Here is a 21,353-nt window from a genome sequence, read left to right as displayed (position 1 = left end):
GGAGAAGGAGGATGGGAAGAGTCCTCCAAAGTCAGCAGCATGTAAAATCTTCCCCCTGCCTGGCTGGGGTCCAAACATACAATGCTCATTCTGCCTCCAATTCAGCGCAGGGACCACCAATCCTCTGTGGGTTACTTGAATGCCTAAAGATGTCATTTAGTTGAGGATGGCGAGCAACCAGGGAGCATGAGAACAGAAGGATTGGAGGGGAGGGAAGAGCGATGGCAGGGGAGAACCGAAGAAGCAGCCGAGGAGGGATTTGCGCTACTATGCCTTCTGTTGCTGCTGGAGAGGAGGTGGAAAAGGCACAGTGTTGACCTTTCTATCTCTGCACGGAAAAAAGAGAAACCTCTCAGCAATTAAGAGGAGTTAATGCCCTAATTATGTGTGTCGTTTTAGGCAGTGCCAGAGGGGATCTCCTCAATAGTAAGAGAGGGTTTGGGGGGGATGGAGATGAGGGGGATGGAGGGTAATATTTCATTCCTAGATCCAACCTGGAGGGGTGTGCTATGGCCAGTACTTTGGGTTTTCAAGCAGGTGCAGTTTAGGACAGTCAGACAACTTCCAAATGACCCACGCAGGGTTATTTCATGTGAAGCAACATGCTTTCAACCCTTGAAGCGCGTGCAGTGTGTAAAGAAGGAAGATGTGTGCTGTGATACATATCACTAGATCTATCAAACAAGGCTTGCCAGTCAGTTATGACACTATAATGAGGCTGTCGTGAAATTCAAATGGCTCCGTTCTGAAGAGCGTGACTGTCTCTGGTGCACACTTTCTCCTTCACAATGAAGAGGCAAAAGGCTTTTGACTGACATTTCATACCTAGAAGTTAGACCAAAACCACATGACATGGTCTATGTTATATAATTATTTGATATAATTCAATATAATATATATTTTATATAATTAAATTACATAGACATTTCGGAGACGGTTTTCGGAGACATTTCGGTGAAGTTTTATTATCTAAGAGCGTACTGGTGTATCATCAGTGCTGTTCACAACTTTAATGAGGAGATGGGTCGGACCTCGAACTGGTATAGTACAATCACACACTGGAACAAAAACAAACCAGCTGTGAGAAAGAGCTGCCATGCTGACATTTAAAAGCACACACACACAGGCGCTATCTAGGAATAAAGTAGGGCAAACTACAGAGAGAAAGAGAGAGAGAGACTGCATAATGATATCACCCCCCTGAGAGCACTCTTTAAGATGCTGGCTCTCTATTTTGGGGAGGCAAGAGTGGGGGAACATGGTGGGTGAAGGGTGGTCTCAGACGGGTCCTTTCCTCAGGCTCTAAATGAATGGCGGCGTTGCATAATCCAGAGAGCCTCGCTCGCTGACAGCACAATGATTTATGCCCCCCGTCAGAGGAAGAGAGGGGCGAAAGAGCGGAAGGCAGCTGATGAAGGGACGGTGTATGAGAGAAAGAATGGGAGAGAGTTAGAGAAAGAAAGAAAGAAAGAAAGAAAGAAAGAACAACATCAACAGCAATGAATGTATAACATGCATAAATGGGATGAAATGTAGAAAAGAAGAAATGAGGAAGAAGGAGGTGAGACAGATTAACTCTTCATTGTCGACGTCAAACCAAGTACTCATTCACTCTTGCCATCTTTTTTAGAGACACTTGGGACAACTTAAGTCAGACAGCTACACATTAACAATTCTAGAACAAAATGTATTGTAAAAAATTTGATTATGTTTTCCATTTAACTTAAGGGAGGGGAAAAAACAATGGTTTTGCTTCAAGGGTGACACAACATAGTACCACAATTGTTTACCATAATAAAAATATAAAAATAAAATCACTAAAATCAGTCCGTTCAAAAGGCATAATTAATAATAATCACAACAACAGAATTATTTATTACCTGATAACAAACATATTTTAATATATCATTATTACCTAATAATAATTTTAGAATATTATATTAAAATAATTAAATAATTTATGATATCAGTAGCCAATAACTAAAAACACAGGATGAGTGAACGCCATGCAAACTATCAGATGAGGCAGGATTTTGAGTTTTAAATTGTTCTCTTGCTCTGACGAAAAGCATATGTATGAGTATGTCAGTGTGTGTGAGAGAGACAGCAAGGGAGAGAGACACTTTAGCCTACTCATATCTACATGCAGGTCTGGTTATTTTGCTTCCATGGCTGCTCGTGTCCCCAGAGAGATGCGGTGGGGAGAGCCACTGCTGTCAGAATCCAAACTCCAGCCTTCGTTAGGACAGCCGCTATCTAACACAGCACAATAATTGGGCGCATTCTAATTGCCTTCTGCAGGAATTTGATGTTACATATTCTAAAGGTGCATCCTATCTCTGCCAACCTGCGTCTGCAGGTTTCTTATTTTCTCTCTCTTATTCGCATTGTGAGTTTAGATAAAAGCACTTAAACTCTACATTTTCACTTAGGAAACAAATATACAACAAGTCCCATAAAGTCTCTTCTCTCTCTGTGGAGAAGGTCATCCATCTGTGTGTTCAGACATGAGTGGCTGAGAATCTAGCATTATCATCATCATCATAATCATCACACATATGCACATTCTCCCTTAGCTTGAGTATGCAAGGTTTGGCAGAGTGAAGAGCATGTAGGTATTTATGAGTGCACATATATGCATTAGTGTCCTAGTGTATATGTTCTTGTGAAAAGTGCTTTCGCTGAGTGTAAGTGTGTGAGATCAGCGCCGCATGCATCAGGTCGCCTGTGAGCGCTTCTGTGAGTGTGTGAACTGCATATCTCTAAGTGTTGTGTAATAAGCACTCTCCAGTCCTGATGTACGGCTCTCGTTTCCCTCATGCTGCGAAGCACCGGGTGCTTTTGCTCGAGCATGTTAGGGCTGATTCCCGGCTGCGGTCTCAGGCCAGTGCATTGTCAGGCCCCGTCACTGTCTCTCTGACTGTCTGTGGATATAATTTTACAGTTGGGTGGCTAGAGGTAGCGACGCGGCAGGCGGTTGGCCCCCTGGGTCAAACAAAGACGTATCTGGAGGCAGCAATTTCCTTGCAGCTAGAATGCACATGTGCCTGTGAGGTGAGCACCTGCACACACTTTCAGTATGATGGTGAGTGTCTGTTGTTACTGAGAGGATCTGCTTGTGCATATGTATGAGAAGTGTGTGTGTGTGTGTGTGTGTGTGTGTGTGTGTGTGTGCAATGTGGGGGTGTTAAGCTGTAGGAGAGAACTGCGAGTGATAGTTGGACAGATATTATGTTGAGTGGTTTGACTAGCCCTGCGGGGGTTTGGCTCTGTGTGCTGAAGGATTTCATCGTTTTGGATGCCTGGTATACAGAACTGCAAGGCTGTGGATGCATATGTGTGCGAAAGATCCTTTCTTTATCAGGATTACTTATCCCATCCCCACCTCCATGTCTCCCAGGGGTGACAGGGCTAATTTCAGACAGATCTTCCCCTTAAGCAAGCTGTTGACAATGGATAACATGCCATACTCCCTCCCCAATACCCTCCAACACTAAACAGTTACTCTGCATGGATGCTGACACATTGGCTTAGCCTGTACCTCACCAAAGCTAGCGAGCCACTGTTAATGCCGACTGACAACTAATACACACACAAAGATGACTGATCTGGATTTAATCTGATCCCAGGCCAGCAGGTTTTGGGCTAAAACACTGAAAACAACAAAACATTACAAAAAGTGCTAGCATAACATTAAAGTACTGTAAAATCACCAAAAAAAGGGACATCAGTCAAAACAAAAAGCAATTTAAATATTCCATATGAATAGCCATGAGGTTTGCAAGCATGTCTAAAACAAACCTGAAAAATGGCTAAAGTGATGAGCAAAAGTTTGTGAAGCTAGTGAAGTCTTGCAGTCAACGAAGAAATTAAGTGGAGAGTTTTACACATAAAAATGTGAGGGACCTCAGGAATTCAACAAAACCCATTCCAAATATTTCACATGAACATCAAGGAGGTTGAATTTTTGTGTTTGTGTTGGTTGTGTCTAAAATGCTGTGAAAACAACAATCCTTAAAAAAAATCAAGCTTACACAATGTTCAAAAGTAGCTAATGAAATGCTGTAACAAATCCAATTTAAAAATATTCAAAAGAAGATTCAAAACATTTTTTAAATTGGTATGCATGAGGGTAAACTATGTTTGCGTGCTTTGGTTACGTCTAAAAACTTCACAATCTTAAAAAAACAAGCTTGTGCAATGGTCAGAAGATGGTAAATGAAGTGTTGTTGTATGCATGTCTAAAAAAAAAAATATGTAAAAATAGTAGCATTCAGAAATTGTAATTCTCAACAGTAGGGACTGTCATAAAACCAACTAACAAAAACAATGCGCTACATTACAAAAAAAAAAAAAAAAAAGAAACAAATAATGATTATACATTGCTGAACTGAATTATTTGTATGCATGCTTTTCATTCTTTGTGTAAAATGCTTTAGAAAAATAAGAAAATTGATGCATGCATTTTTCAAATGACCCTTATTCATATGTAGAGGGGGACTTCTGTATTAAATTCAAGCACTTTACAACAAATGGTTGTGCCATTGGGTGCCATTTTGATATATGTGCGTATGGGTGGCTAGCAGCAAGAACAAAAGGCTGCTATTTGTCTGGGTGCTCATGGGAGAAAATGCCATATCAAACATGCAACTACATCCCTCAGACCTTTCTGAAAACAGGCCTCTACTTATCAATTACCTACCTGTCAGCGACACCGGCCGTGTAGGCAAATGTCCCTGCACAGGGCAACAATAGTGTTGAATGAGATTGCCATTTATGTTTGTATGTGTGTGTGTAAGAAAAAGATGGATAATATGAAAAAGACACATTTCACATGGACAAAAACACACATACAGTATGTGTACACCCTCATGCTCGACGCAAACAAATGTGGCCTGTGGGACATTTATGCTTGCTTTTGCTCTCCAGCTGAGTTGTTTTGGTATAATGTGAGCTGACCACTCAGGACCGCAGAAGGTAGGCTGGCCGCAGGGTTTGAGTATGTGTGTGTGCGTGTGTGTGTGTGTGTGTGTCTGGTCTTGTGTCTCTGTGAATAAGGTGCAGTCTACCTGATCTGGACTTAAAGGGGCATAGCGTTTGTGTCCACACACAACTGTGAGCCTATAAGTGCCATCACCTGCGTTTCTAAGAGGACCTGTTCTGTGAGTGACAGAAGCTTAGCCTACCTCTCATTCTCTCTCATGTCTTCCCCCTCTCGCCTATGACGGCAATTCTTTCAGAGGCAGACAAAACACTTCCTGTCCACCTGAATGAGAAGCGAGGAAACGAGCTGCCGTGCCGCATTTCTGCTGCTGAAGAAATCAGAAAGGACTTTTTTCCCGTGTGAAGGTTAAAGGCTAGTTCAGGCAGCTCCTCTGTAAACTTTTAACATCAAAAGCGGGAAAGCCTGGAGAGCCAGAGCCTGTTTCCACAGGAGAGCGGCGGTTTGAAAATAACTGCTTGTCCGTTTGGCAGACCTCTGAGAAAATGCCTCAAAGGCCGGCTCTCTAAATAATAACCAGTCTTGTTAGTTAGAACAGGGCCTGGAGGCCAAGGCAAAAGATGGTGTTTGGCTGACTGTGAGTGGCCCTTGAGGCACGAGGCCAACTGGCCCTTCAGTTTCAACCTTGACTTCATTCTAGACCTGTACTATTTTTTCCCCTTATGGAAACCTGTGCATTTCCTCAGACTTGTAGAGTGAAAAATACAGTTGCACAATGGATAAAATGTTCATTTCCTCTACTCCCCAACTATTCCTTATTGCTCTCACCTTCTCGCATCATGCCAACGGTCAGACACTTCATGAAGCGGCAGGCTTGGCAGGACTTCCTTCTGCGTTTGGTGATCTCACATTCATTGGTGGCGGGGCAGCTGTACTCAATGTTTCCTGTGGCGAGGCATGTAGAGAGAAGGAACAGAGAGTGTTTAATGACTGCAAACCAAAACACTGTCACATTTGATCAATTTAATGCACCGTTGCTGAATAATAATAATAGTAATAATTAAAAATCTTACTGGCCTCAGATTTTAGAAAAGCATTGATGTACTCTCAACAAATAAAATACTTTAAGTGCAAACCCAACCTCTGATTGACACTTCGAAAGAAGACACTGAAATACAGCAATCACTTCCCATCATATCTACATCATACATCTTCGCTTCATATCTCTGTGTGTGTGTGTGTGTGTCTGAGGGTTCAAAAGGCATGCAGAAAAGAGCCACTGGCTGTCCTCAGAGGTCATGTGTCACAGAGCTGTGTGAAGCTGGATAGGCAGGCCAGGCTTTACTAAACCTAAACAAAAACCTGCAGGTCACAATTCACCTTTCAGTGAACTTCCAATCGCCTGGTGACCACTAAAACAGCTCCTCATCCTACCAATCCCACACATAAACAAACACAGAGAGCTACAAGTTTGCTACTGTGATTCCTGGCATACTGTAGAGTAGACTATTACAGCAACTTCTTTAAGGACCATTATGCTGTGAGAGGGAAAAAGCAATTATATATGCTTGGTACTGTAAATAGAAGCCTGATCAGTAATCTGGCACACAATAAAAACATTTAAATAGTTTTTTGGCTGCATTATAAGATTTGCTTGCCAGATACAGTCATTTAATATAACAAATTTAGGGTTTGGAATGGCGTATGGCAGTGTTACAACTTCCAGTGTAAGAAGAGAATTTGCTCTATAGAATGACAATTAGAACATAAATACGTGCACTCACACTTCTTGGGCTGAAACAGACTCTCTAATACACACACTCATGCAATTAATATAGCACCCGTCTGGGACCTCCACACTGATGAAATATTTCAGAGTTAATCAAACTTTGTAAACACTGATTTGTATTGACTTCTCTTCTGTGAACTGATGTTACCCCATTACAAAGCAGATTAGCAGCACGAGCAGGGGGCTAAATGCTCAAGACTGCTAATTCAACAGGAAACAGTATTTAAAGTACGCATGTCCATTAAACTGAGCTCCAATATACATTAGTCAGGTAATCTCCAGAATCCATTAGGGTCTTCGGATTGGGAGGAATGCATGTGGAATGGGGATGTGTGTGGAGATGTGAGGTGATTCTCATGAGGGCTGAGGCCAGTTGAGTGGTAACCAGCTGGAAATGTTTCAAGGGGGGAAAAAATCCTTGCCAATCTAATATAGGTGCTTTCCTACAGTACCAGTAGTTGAATGCCAATGGCTTGAGCGCTGTGTCCAGGTTATCAACACAGTGCAAAGGAGGCTATATGTGTGTGTGTTCCACTGACAGGATAGAGTGATGTGATTCGAGTTAGGTGGCAGTCGATTAGTGCGATATACATTGTCTATCACTCAAGTGGCTGCCGAGAGGTTTCAAACAAGATATAAAATGTCCCTAGCGCTTCCTTCCACTGCCTGTCTTCATACTAAATGCTACACTTCCATCATTCATCAGTCGCAGTCAAATGCCAATGAAGCTAAATACCAGAACATGGTGACAACTTGACCTTGGGGTGACCATATACTACAGCTATGAAGAAGGGAACAGATTTGGGGATGTTCTGGGCTTCCTGAGGTGGCATTCTTGGTGTACACCTCCTATATTTTGCCCACCGCCTGGCTACAAGTGGCTCAATTGGGAAGTGATAGATGCAGGTTGTCAGGTGGCATTGGAAGAGTGCCACCGGAATGCCAGCTGCCAGTGATTTGAGTTGCCATGGCGTCCGTTCCGCCGCCTGTCCCAATGCCCCTAGCTAAACTGTGGTCTTGACGCATCTGCATCCCATAACTCCCCAACCCTGCTCCGTCCCTCAAAAACCAGCCAGTCTGGATCTCAATAAATGTCCAGCTGGATGGGATGTTTTTGGAAATCACCAAGAGTTTTATTGGCTAATGGGATGAAACATACCGATATGTCAAACCCAACCTTCTGAGGCTTTGGATTGCGTGCAGGCCAAGCATAATATTTGACCCATTTATTCAGCACCTACTTTGTTCCTCAGAGCTTCACTGCCACTTCTAAAAAACTAGCAGATGGGTAACTTCCCGGTATATTAATTGCCTGTAATTTCTTGTTTGACATAACTGATCGATCTTGTTAATCTGAAGCAACAAGACAAGAAAAGTTTATAAGCAAAAGCATTACCACCCTCTAGCTGTAAACGTCTACTGGACGGAAAGCTGCTTAAGTGGCATAAAGCCAGCAGATGTTGGATGTATGGAATTGCTTTGTGCACATTCTAGGACAATCCTACTTTGACTAAGTCCCTCTGACCCCTTGGCCTGACATGTGAACCTATCTGAAGTTCTAGCTGAAGGAGGGTAAAAGCCAACCTTGAATGGTCCTCTTGAAAAAGGCCTTGCAGGCCTCGCAGGATGCGACACCATAATGGTAGCCGGAGGCGATATCCCCACACACCAGACATAGGCGCTTGGGCATGGAGTTCAGCATGTACTCGCATTTAATCTGTGAGTCCTCCGTGATAGTGCTTGAGCAGTCCTCGTAACGCTTGGCTCCGGCACCGCTGGGACCCAGAGCACCGGTTGGGCCGTAAAGAGTGGGTGAGTCCAGACCATTCTGATGGCCGTTCATGGTCGAGCTGTAGCTACCGCTGGCGTCTGAAGAGCCGCCGGGGCTGTGGTGATTTACGCTGTCCGTCAGTGAGGCAGGGCTGGAAGGTTCCGTCTTTATGTAGGAGGGGCAACTGGACTCAATGTGGCGGTCCTTGCTGGACATTCTGCAGAGCAGCCTACACGGAGAAAACATGACAAAACAAATACCAAAGTGTTAGTGACCATGACTGACAGTAAATAAAGTGTGTGGAAACCAAGAAAGTTATTGCCTGAGATCTTAATTGGTACCTTAGATGTTGCTATTTTTGTAAATTCATGCTAGTCTAAAATTTTATTTTCAGCAGGGGTGATTTGAAATGTCACCAACACCAAGCCATTAAGAAAATCAAAAGAAACAGAAACATAATACCCCCCCACCCCCCACCAGCCCTTAAGAACAACTCTCCACTTCGCACATGGGTCCACCTGCGCCTTAGCCTGAGAGAACATTCAGCAGCTAAAAAAAAGCCCTGATTATGAATTCAGAATTCTAGTTTTTTTCGCATGTTAATGACTTCTCTGAGAAGAAACATAAGAGAACAGGCATATGAGAGCCAGTGTGCCACTGTCCCCTGGGTCTCACTAAAGTGTCTGAGATGTTGTATATCTACAAGGCTGTAAAAAAGAGTGCTAACATTGCTACTCTAGCATAGTGTGCAGCCAAGTTCTAAAGAAATGTGCCAAAACCAACTCGCACATGTCCTAAGAGTTTTAAATATATAAATTATATCTTACACTTACCATAATGATATATTTGTAAAATATTATATGCACTTTTATATGTATTTGACGTAATTTGCCTTATTTAATAAATCATAGTGGTGTCAGTTTATTGTTAGTCATAATGTATATGTTAGAGTATATGTGAGTATACATATATATATATATATATATATATATATATATATAGAGAGAGAGAGAGAGAGAGAGAGAGAGAGAGAGAGAGAGAGAGAGAGAGAGAGAGAGAGAGAGAGAAATAAACAAACATATTTTGTATTCAATATAAATTTGAACTCAGACCATTCAGATTCTTTTCCACTTGACAGAAATAATTATCTGAAATTATTTACTGCTGAGTTACAAAGCATGAGTCAAAGCCTGCCTTTTCTCCTGGACTAAAATTGTCCATCTCTACAAAAAAGTGCTAAAGGCCGTTTCTTGTGATTGTGGATCAAGAGGTGGGATTCAGTGATCAAATACAACATGACAGATGAGCGTCTGCAGGGTGGAAGAGAAAGGGACAGTACGAAGAGCTCAGCACCATCACTCATTTTCCAGTCAATATCAACTTGTTCTACAAGACTCTAATCAGTGCGGAGGCGCAAAACAGTTCCATCATCCTCGCCTGTGGCCAGTCACCAAACACTCTCTCACACACACAAGCTCACATGCATTGATGTGCAGAAAACTAAAAAATCAACTAGACAGACACAAACATCCAGTATCAATCAAGTAACACAAACCGACACCAACATAGTCAAAAGCAGAGACTCTTTCCAAGCCAAACAAAAGAGCAGACTGACCACCCCAAACAACCACCCACCCTACATCACTTGATATCGCCAATCCTTTTAACCACCCCTCCACCCACACAGTCCTGGGAGAGAGGCATATTAATGAGTGCTGTAATTAATAGATATCTCTGCTCTGTCTTACAGGAGGCTTCAATGCCTGCAAGAGTGGATTAACCATTTCCCCTGTTAACAATCCAAGAGACCCTGAGCTGGAGCATTGGGTGGATTGGGGGGGTGCACTTCACCACAACCCTGTCAATTAGCTGCACTTCAATACCTTTAGCAACGTAATCATTCAGGGACTGTTTGTTTTTTTTTCTAAAATCCTCAAAGGTTTTGGGGGTTATTACTTGAGTGTGAGGTCGTGCTTTAAACGCATTCTCTATTTTCCCTGAACTGCATTAGTGGTAAGGTGTGTAAAAACCAAGATGATAGCAGAGGAGCAAAGTCGTTATAGTGACAGAAAGAAATCATGGAGGATTTATACAAACAACACATCAGGACCATTTTAACATGGAGATGGAGGGGGACAAATAAAAGAGGCAGTCTGGAAGACCACACAAAGGTCTTTTTAATTAAGGAAGCCCGCTTCTAAATGAGGGCTCTAAAATCCGGTCAGCTTGTAAAAGAGGAGTTCTTCTGAGGCCCATAAAGCAAGAGAGAGTGTGAGAGCGAATGAGAGAGATCTTTAAAGAAACCAGACCACCTTACTATCAAAGGAATTTTAGAGAAACAGACTAAGCAACAAAGTTTTGGATTCTAGACTCTGAGATATGTAACAAATGAGAAAATATTGAAGTACTATAAACCTATTTTAAGCATGGAAATACTGGCTAACTGGCTAACACACATGAGGATTTACAATAATTAATAATGAACTATATAAAATTAAAATAAATCATATCTAAAAAAATTATTATATTTACAGTGTGATTAGTGAAAATATTGACAGGCCAAGTACAAATCAAAAATGTTTTTTAATACTATGAAACAGTTTTAAATAAATTGAAATACTGGATAATGATTTTTTATAATAATAATAATAATAATAATAATAATAATAATAATAATAATAATAATAATAATAATTTATAGTAATACAATTATTAACTGTGTACTTTGTTGCATTTCTCAGAGTTGGGGGGTAACTCAATGAAATAAAAATAATAAAGACAAAAAGTTGCAGTAATGGAATCTTAAAAAATAACATGCTTATAGCTATTAATGCATTCTGGTGTAATGGCTCAAAATGAGTCAAGGCACCTGTTTGCTTGCATTGCAGTGAGAGACAATCGATTATGAAAAGCTCTATTACACTTCTACTGATGCATCACCGACACACACGCACACACTCATACTCCCAGACAGGTGTCCTGGGTTGTGCAGGTATTCTAGAACATTCCAGTATGTCAAGGATGCATGTTGTGTATTTATACACAGTGTGAAGCCAGTTAAAATCAGTGAAAACACAAGCACCACAGACTGTTTACACACGCATCATATTCTCTCATTCTATTTCGGGTAACAGAGACAAACTGGTTTTTGTGGGGCAGCTGAGAAAAACCCGCCTCCAGTCCTCAGTGACAGAGAATGTGAAGTCAAAACGGCGGGTAACAAAAGAGGAAAGGGCCAGCATTGTAAGAGCCCCTCATGCTTTACAGCGCCGCTCTTAAGGCTCTCAACAGGAGACACCCTGCTCTATAACTTTGACTGAAAGTTATGAGTGTTCTCTTTCTCTTGCTCTCTTTCTCCTGCTCTTTGAAATTCTATAACTCTATTAATCCAAACCTGCAATATTCACAACTCTCTATAAATTCAATTGTCAGATGGGGGATTTTTATTCTAGGCTGCATTTGAATCCAAAATTAGAGGCAGTAAAATTCACATTAGCTCAGAGAGAAATGGAATTCTAAAGCCTATATTTTAGAAGAAAACAAAGCCCTTACCGACAGAGGAGTGACTATTTGAGAGCTAATGATTTTATCTGTTTTCACCACTGCATGGTGTCGAGCTCCAATAGCACACTGTGCCATTAACAAAAGGAACTCTTATACTGAAAAGAAGGAATTTAGTTTAAGTTTATGAATGGAAATAATAATAGTCAAGTGCAAGGGTAGAAAAAAGGCAGGCAATAGTCAGCCGAGAGACAAGGTGAAAAAAAAAAAAGAAAAAGCACAAGACATAATCGGTTGTTCTTTATTGTTAGGGACTTTATTGTGATTCATTATAAATAATTCCTGAGTTCGCAAATTTCTCGTAAATTGTACCAAACACTGTCATCATATTTAAGGTTCTAGTTAAAGTCTTGTGTGGTCTTAAAACAAAACAAAACTAAATCAACTTTTTTTTTTTTTTTTTTTTTACTGAATATTGTTATGAATTCATATGAATTATGAATTGATTTAAATAAGTAAACATGGTAAAGTTCTAGCTTGCTAACAAACACAAGGTTGTTGAAAATTTTAAGAATGATTTATAGTCCGTTTTGGAAGTATCTGTAGAACTGGGTTAAAATTATAAACAAAATTAAATGCCATCATTTTTCCAAAATGTTGCATAATAACTAATACCAATTACTGCAAATGGAAATATATGTGCAAAACTGATAATAGACAATACATATAAATAAAATAAAAATTGAACAACGGGAAAAGCTAATTAGCTCTGCTTGATATCGTCTCTCATGACCAATAATCATTACGTAGAGAGAAAATCTTGAAAGATAAGTCACTTCCAGTCATTTACAAGAGTAACACAAAAATCTCAGATGTGCAGTCACTGTACAGTAGTGTATTCCTGATCTTATTCAGACTTCAAATATTTAAGCTGTCTATTTGTTGAAAGTTCAAATTCAGAGTGGATCTGAAACCAAAGAGATTATTTTTTATTTTTTTTATTTTTTTTGTTCTCCTCTAGCTGTTGACTCTTTTTTTATTTTATGTGCTCAGGCAAGATGTCACAAATCAGCAGGAAAACAATTTTTGGAAAACACAGCCACTTGGCAATGACAAGGTGTCATTAGGCTGTTTGATCCAGTGCTCTGACAACTATAGAGGTAAACATATAATCATTGCATTAAGGTGCAGCTACTGGGAGTTTCTCTCTCTCTTTCTTTGCCGGAAGCAGTAAGTCTTTGTGATCACAGATAGCTGGAGGCAGCACAGTCTGGAACAAAACTGCCCATGAGAGCTATTGGCTGTTTAAATTAATATAGCAGAAAATGTGGGGTAAAATGTTTTGGTGAAAAAAAAAAACAAAAAAAACCATTCTATTATTATTATTATTATAATTATTATTATTATTATTATTATAATTATTATTATTATTATTATTATTATTATTATTGTCATATAAAACTAGATGTTTTAGGATTTTGTATAAAGAAAAAATTACAGACAAAATGAAAAACATTAAAATAAAAGTGACCGATCAAATAAAACATTTCTGAAATGTATTAAAAATATTCAATTAATTGCATGACGCTGATTATATATACTAAATAATAATAATAATAATACTAATAATAATTAGAAAAAAAAATTAAAAAGGTATTTTTCTGTTTTTGTACCCCAACGTATTCCATTATTTTACATAACTAATTATACAAAATATTTAAAAATGCATTCCCTAACATTCCTTAACATTTGTTTGATGCGCATTTGTTCTCAATAAAGTTGTAAGATACTCAATGAAACCTTATAGAACAGGAACTGAACTGCCATTGAACTGAAGGATACTGATTATACTTGTTCCCACATGAGAAATACAGACATGCGAAACAGGTTGCCTTTTCTGGCTGTATGGGCAGATCAATTGTTATAACATTACTGGGTTAGAAAGTAGTAATTCACTTCATTGTCGATAGACGCCTGCAAAATAACACCTCTGATTACATGCAATCAATGTGATAATGGCAAAAACACATTTGTACAATGGAGCGAGCTGCCGTAAAAATGCCAGCGGCAGGCCAGTGGAGATGAGGAGCTAATGCTCCGCTGTAATAAATACTGCAGGAGGATCAGTAGCCCTTGGCAAAGCTCCTAATACAATACTGTAAATGCAGAGAAATAAGAATGTATATTTAGATATCTCGTTTAAAAAAAAGTTAAATCTCTGCAAAATAATCTGTGTGGGGGAAAAACAAATTAAAATATTTAAATAATTTATTGTCTGCCCCCCCCCCCCAATTTTAATTTCATTATTCCCTTGTTCAATACTATTCCCTTGTACTAATACATATACTGTATATGCATACATATAAATGTAAAAAAGTTATAATAATAAAATAAGATACTGTATATATGTACAAAGTTCAGCAAAACAAAGTTTCAGTCAAGCTGAATCACTGTCAGAGTAAGAGGTCAAACTAAGTCAACAAGGCCAATCATTATTTCATTATCTGAGATTTTTGTAGGTAGGACCGAGCGGCTGCTTCTTCGGCAGTGACAGCCCCTACAGAACAGGGCAGAGCAAATAACCGTTTGCTATTTTTCAATAAGCAATATGCCTAAAATCACTGCTTTACCACTGTTAGAGCCTAGAGCCCATCTATTCAACCCCAACAGGACAAGAGAGCAGATAAGCGAGGATGAGCCGCAGTGTCAAAGAAATGAAATTGCACGTAAATATAATAAAAAAAATAAATAATGGGAGTAAAAAAATGGAGATTAAAAACACATTCTATTAAACAGATGGTTAAAGAGGATTTTATTCCAGGAAATATGACAGGCTTGTAAAAGAGGTGCTGAAAGCGGGCAAAAAGAGGGAGGGAGGAAAGGAGAGAAATGGTGGTTGTTTTTTGGTGAGTGAACCGGTGGAAGCCATGTCTTTAACCAGATCAGATTCTTGAAATTGGCTGTCATGGCAGGGTTGTCCTGAGTTATAGCTGTCTATCACCCCCACTCGCGTGGAGACGCGCCGAGCTGCTGTCGCCTTCCCCTGCCGCAAAGCATCTTAAATTTTCAACACAACCATCTGTTACAAAATCTAATTCAAATTCCGCCCATAATCGGGTTTACCTCTGTAATACCCGTTCCGCCACTCTCTCTCTCTCTCTCTCTCTCTCTCTCTCTCTCTCTCTCTCTCTGCAAGGAGCCCAGTCCCCAACCCTGAACGAAACACCATCCATGTCTGCAGGCACACATTCATTAGGGTGAAAGAAGAGGCGCCAACAGTCCAATCGTTTTTTCAGCATTGCTTTGATGGCAAAGATGGTAACATCACTCCAACTTCACTTACCAACAGAACTACCACAACTATGCGGTTTCTTTCATTATTAGTTGTCTGAGACAAGAATAATTTTATATATCTACAGTACTTGCTAATTAACTATATTCATTTACTATATATTTACTATACATAAACACCCAAAATATAATAATTTAAATAATGATACAAAAAAATACATATAAAAATAAAATAACTATACGAAATATGTTAATACAAATATTAATAGATATGAATGAAAAAACTTTCAAATATAATAGGAGTTATGATAAATGCATTATATTTAGACTAAGTACTGCTAAAATGAAAATAAAAAAATGAAATTCAAGCATATCATAAATAATGTAATGTATCAACATACACATGAACCAGGAATATTATATATAATATTCTAACTAAAACTAAATATGAAATAAAAATAAAACAAAACAAAAAACATTTACTTAAAATAAAATGTTAAAATAAAATGTTTACTAAAATAAAATAAAAAAACGTACTTTTTTTTAGCTTGTCTCCAAAGCAACATTTCTCATTTTAATTTAATTATACTACGTACTAAAATAATTTAAACTAAAACTGAAGTATATAACAAAAAAGTGACAAAAACACAATCAAAATTACTAAAACTTTAACTAAAACTAAAATAAAAAAATAATTAAAACTACAATAGCTGATATGAATATTTCATTGTCATTTTTCAAATTCAAACATCATAATATTAGAAAATATAAAATTAAATTAAAATTAAATTAAATTAAAATTGAAATTAAAAAAGGGGAATAAATAAAATAGATGTTTATTGATTAAAAAAAAAGTTTATATGACCTTTATCAATATCTTAAACATAATATGTTCCAACAAGACAAAATAACATTTCAATAAAAAATCAAACACCCAACATCTATTTCCAACAAGTGGCCTTTGCCCATCACATTCGGCCCTGTGACTCCGGAAGGATTAAAAGTATTAACACTACATTATAAAACACCTCAGTCTAACAATCCTCCCAGTTATAAACCTGCGATTCAATCCAATCTCCACCTCGTACTGCACCCCAAAGCCCTTGATTTCCCATCTGCGTTTAAGGCAATCTAATTTATTACACAACCCGCTAAATTTACAGTAACAAGCCATACCCTTGACAAATTAATAATTTTCGGAGTATTTTATCATATAAATAAAACAGTGCCTCTGGAGGCTGAGGAGCTAAATCAGTTGATTCTGTTTATCTGGAAAATGGCTGGCATCTGTGTAACAGCTCACCAACAGATGGAGAGGTTTTTCCCCTGACCCCAGGACCAGGCTTCTGTCTCTCTCACTCCACTCAGAGATGAGACTTATCAGAGGAAGGTGTGTGCATCTGTGTGAGGAAGTGTTGAAGGTGGGTGTTCGCCTATTTCAGTAAAGGGATTTATTTATCTGAGCAGACGTCCACCAACGTTCAAAGTTCTTCTGGTTCACAAAGATCCCCTGAACTACTGTATTAATAGATGTTTTTCCCGCAAATCTGTATGAATCTTATGCTGGCATAAGTGATCAAACTGTAAACTGTGTCTATGCATATACACCAGTACTGATTTGATTGCCATCGGTGTATGATTGTGTATCTATGCGGGGGGTTAACCTCAAATCTTTGGATACAGCTGCAAGTGAAACATCCTACTCTTTTTGGTGTGTGTGAATGTGTTTGACATGCCTGTTAGCATTAGCATTGGCTTCAACCCTGAATTACACCAGTGCCACACATCTAGCCCTTCAAAGTGAATAAACACAAGAGTTCAAACTGTGCTATGACCAATGTGGATGTTCATGGTGAAAGCCATGTCCTCCAGCTCCCAGCATGCTTTGTTTCAGGCCTATGGCGTGACACTGCATTGCCTGGCAGGCCTGTCTATCGAGAGCAAGAAGCTCCTTCTACACTAGTAACGTGATCCTGATTGACTTAGAGCGAAGAAAACTCCTTGTATGCGAATGGAGCCAAATTGGTTTAACCCAGACTAACCTATCTCAAATCCAATCCATGTAATACATTTGATGGCCCCCATCAAAGCACAGACGCCTTCTTTTAAAAGGTTTGAAAACATTTTCCCCAAAAAATTCCTCCCCTCGCACACACACCTAACTAAACTCGAAAAACAAGGAGGACGTTGAGTACAAACAAAGTGACATAAAGCCATTCGCACTTTAAAAAAGACACTCCTCTGAAGTACCTTTAAACACATAATTCATAATATAATATGAATTATTAGATTTTTCACTTGTTTACAGTGAACATTCCATATTTGCAGTTTATTGCAATATATATATAAATAAATAAATGATTGAATACAAATGTTACTGAAAATTAAAATATCCAACAGAATAAAATGTAGCATTTGAAAAATAAATCAAACAAGTGAAGGCACTTTTCTCTCTGACCCTTCAGTAACCTCTCTAAAGTAATAACCAGAAATGACATTGAAATTACAAGTCAAACAAAGACATTTTACAGAAGATGGCCTGAGAGAGAGAGAGAGAGAGAGAGAGAGAGAGAGAGAGAGAGAGAGAGAGAGAGAGAGAGAGAAGGGCCTGGTGAGAACTCTTAACTGGTCACATCTGGCTGTATTTTATACACAAATCAGCCCCCACTAAATCTAGATAAAACTCACTGACTCGTGATCAGAGCAATGATCTTCATACATCTAAATTTATATGCTAATCGGAATCCTTGAAGCATTTAACACATTCCTCTGCATCTGGTGGGGGCGACAACAGGCAACCTCTCCAACCTATACCAATACACTCAACAGAAACTTTCCCTATCCATATCTATAGTCCATTCATCTATCACCATAGCTTGAGGCAAATGTAAACAGATGTAGATGTCCCTCCACTAACACACAGACATTGAGATATAAAACACATGAAAATGATCTGGTTACTCTTTAGTAGCTGTTTGCCCATCAATAGGAACAGTCTAGGACCAGGTTGACAGTGCACATGTGTTTAACATGCAGAAATTAAACCCTGCAAGTTGACGACACACACATACACTGGATGAACTAGACTAAGACACTGACTTGAATGAAGCAAGCATAGATAAGTAATAGCTGGACAGGCAAAACACAAACTCACATTCAAACAACAAAAACACAAAATAATCACCAGAACAGATTTTGGCTTTTGATGACAATGTTTTTGGTCTTTTCCTTACCTTTGGTTATATAGAGCATGTGCATCACGCATGTGACTGGCTTCGATGTCGTATTGCTGTTGTGTTCTCCAAGCGCTGCATTTGGCGTACTTATCTTCGCTATTAACTTGGGCCTTTGATAAATTCATTCTACAACAAAAGGGAGAGCAAGAAAAGGAATAAAAACGAGGGTCAGTGAGATGGACTAAGGAATTCTGAAAAAGAAGCATTGAGCCATTAACTGCTGACAGACAGTGACACAACTCGGCACTCTGTGAGAGAAAATATTCCTTCTTTTCCTGACCGCCATTCTTCAATGGATCAGCTGTAACTGTGTCCACACTAAGGATCTGAAGTTTTCTTTTGTTAATGCGAGGTGTTAATTGAAACCGGCCTTGATGTTTTTAATGCACAGACTCATCATTCTACAAGCCTCAGATTTAACAAGTCTGAAGTGTCGGGAGATAAAAGAAAGAATCAGGAAGATTAGCGCATGCCTGTGGCCCCTGTACACATCAGGGCAGGAGAGCCCGTGGCTTTATGGGACCCTCCGAATCAGAGGGGACAGAACACTGAGAAATGAACATGTAAAAGAGGAAAAGTTTGACATATGCCGGTTTATTTTCTAAATGTCAGATGTTACAAGGACCGAAGGATCTTACTAATCAAAAATCTTACTAATCAAACTCTCAGCCGCAGGTATGTAATCACATAATAATCACAATAAAAAAAAACCTTCAAAGGTGCCTCAGAAGATAACAAAAGACTGATTTAGCAGTGTCTGTTGCAGTTACTGGATGTAAATAACCCTAAGCTGTGTGTTAGTACAGCAAAATCCTTATACGAACTTATGGAAATTAATTGAGGACACAAAAAGTACCTATGAAAAACACCTGTGCTCATTAACATACACTTTAAGTTCTCGATCAAAGAAGAAACACACATTTCTGAAGATTCCTAACTGTAGATTTTTTTTTTAATGATAAAAGCAAAACACCGGAGAGCAAAAGAAGTGAAGTGTTACGAGCCACAGGCAGTGTGATTCTGCCACACTCTATAATTAACAGAGGAGGCCCCTAATTCTCCTTCTCCGTTCCAACTCAGCAAACATGTTCAATGTCATTAGAGCCGCACAACCCCCGACCGTCCCCACACTCGGACTGATGAAACTAATCACTCAACTAATGCTGTGCTTCAGCGGCTGTCTGAGAGAACCCAGCCATGAAGATCTGTCTGTCTTCCCATCCTTCTCTTTCTAAGGCTCTCGTGATCGTTTCTGTCTATCTGTCTGTGATCAAGTTTAGGCATTTCTCGCTGAATATTCATTTCGATTTTATTTATTTTTTTCTAAAAAAATCTTGTCATTTCTGCTTAAAGTGTAAAGTTTAGAAATTTCACCTCACATTGTAGTTTAAGTATTATTATTATTTATTTTTGTATTATTATTATTATTATTATTATTATTATTATTATTATTATTATTATTATTTATTTATTTATTTTTGTATTATTATTATTATTATTATTATTTAGAGGCCTAATTAAGGACATTAAATATATTTAAAAAATATATATAAATGTAAATATATATAAATGTCAATATATTTATTCCAGAAAATTGTAATTTGAATCAACATTAGGGACTGTCAAATCATTTTGTTGCTAATTTGAGAGTTAATTCTGAAATTATACACTTCAGAGTATGTGTCTACTGTACCTCACAAACAGTGCGCAGAAAAGCATGTGCTATCTCTGTGTGTGTGTGTGTGTGTGTGTGTGTGTGTACGAGGCTGGTGAGCCAGTCAGAGCTTAGTGGAAAAAAAGCAACACAGACACACACACACGTAATGTGTTGGCTTTAGTTCAGGGTGAGTGAGCAGTGGAATCGATAATCCCCAGCATCACGCACGCTACACGGCCTGATACACTCCTGTTTCTCTCAACTCTCTTTAACGTGACTTTACACACAAACACACTACTCTGCTCCCAATGCCAGCAGCATTAAATATCTGTTACTACCGGGATGCTTTGAAAAGTAGAGTGCAATATATATATTTTTTTCCCATTCGGGAGAGATGTGTAGACAGACCATGCTATATATAACAGGGCACATCATTAGCAACAGACAAGGATGAAAATTACATCAAAAGCAAATAAACTCTTTGACTTTAGTGATACAATATTAAACATCTGTAAAGAAATCAGAAAGGAAGATATGCATGTAAAATAGTACATTAACACAGCTGTAAATACATTTTATAAACATTTATATGCATTTCAAGTATAAAGAGTGCCTCTAGAAAAAAAAAAGATAATCTTAAATGTTTAAACACATAAAAAAAAAACATGCACAGAAAGACATGCACACGGACATATACAAACACACACATTTATCTCAGTCATTCTCTAAACAATTCCAGAAAACAAAAGCTCTACTTCATCCGGAATGCTAAAGTATGGCTGATATTTCAGAACAGCACTTGTGACAGAGCTATGGAAATAACATGGTAATCGTGGCCTCTGAGTATATACAGTAAAATAGTTTATTCAAATTTAGGGAAATTAATTAGGGCAGGATTGCTGGATTGCTGAGCACAGTCAAAATATGTACTTGAATTTGTACATTTGTACAACACATCACATGAATCATTTACTTGCATTTAGGGCTACATAATTTTATGAAATAAAAAATAAATAACAGAAAAGAAATGAGAATTAACCTACATAAGTTTAACAAATAAAAAAGACACAGAAAATAAAAGAGGAAAACAGATGTTAAAATAAAGAAACGGAAAACAAAGAAAAACAAAAAGGACACATAATAATAATAATAATAATAATAAAATT

General features: G+C 38.5%; 1 protein-coding gene across 2 annotated transcripts in view; it reads right to left on the bottom strand.

The window, feature by feature from the left end:
- LOC127933264 (estrogen-related receptor gamma-like) overlaps positions 1-21,353 on the bottom strand; it is an 89,206-nt gene that overhangs the window by 61,738 nt on the left and 6,115 nt on the right. For both annotated transcript variants that reach the window (XM_052530106.1, XM_052530107.1), the window contains exons 2-4: positions 18,528-18,656; positions 8,316-8,731; positions 5,771-5,887 (exon numbers count right to left, since the gene is read on the bottom strand). In XM_052530106.1, coding sequence (XP_052386066.1) covers positions 5,771-5,887; positions 8,316-8,731; positions 18,528-18,656 — 662 coding nt within the window. The remainder of the gene's footprint in view (positions 1-5,770; positions 5,888-8,315; positions 8,732-18,527; positions 18,657-21,353) is intronic.

This window comes from Carassius gibelio, chromosome A17 (genome assembly GCF_023724105.1).
Source record: "Carassius gibelio isolate Cgi1373 ecotype wild population from Czech Republic chromosome A17, carGib1.2-hapl.c, whole genome shotgun sequence".
In the NCBI taxonomy this organism is placed as follows: domain Eukaryota; kingdom Metazoa; phylum Chordata; class Actinopteri; order Cypriniformes; family Cyprinidae; genus Carassius; species Carassius gibelio.
This window is presented reverse-complemented; position numbering and strand designations above follow the sequence as displayed.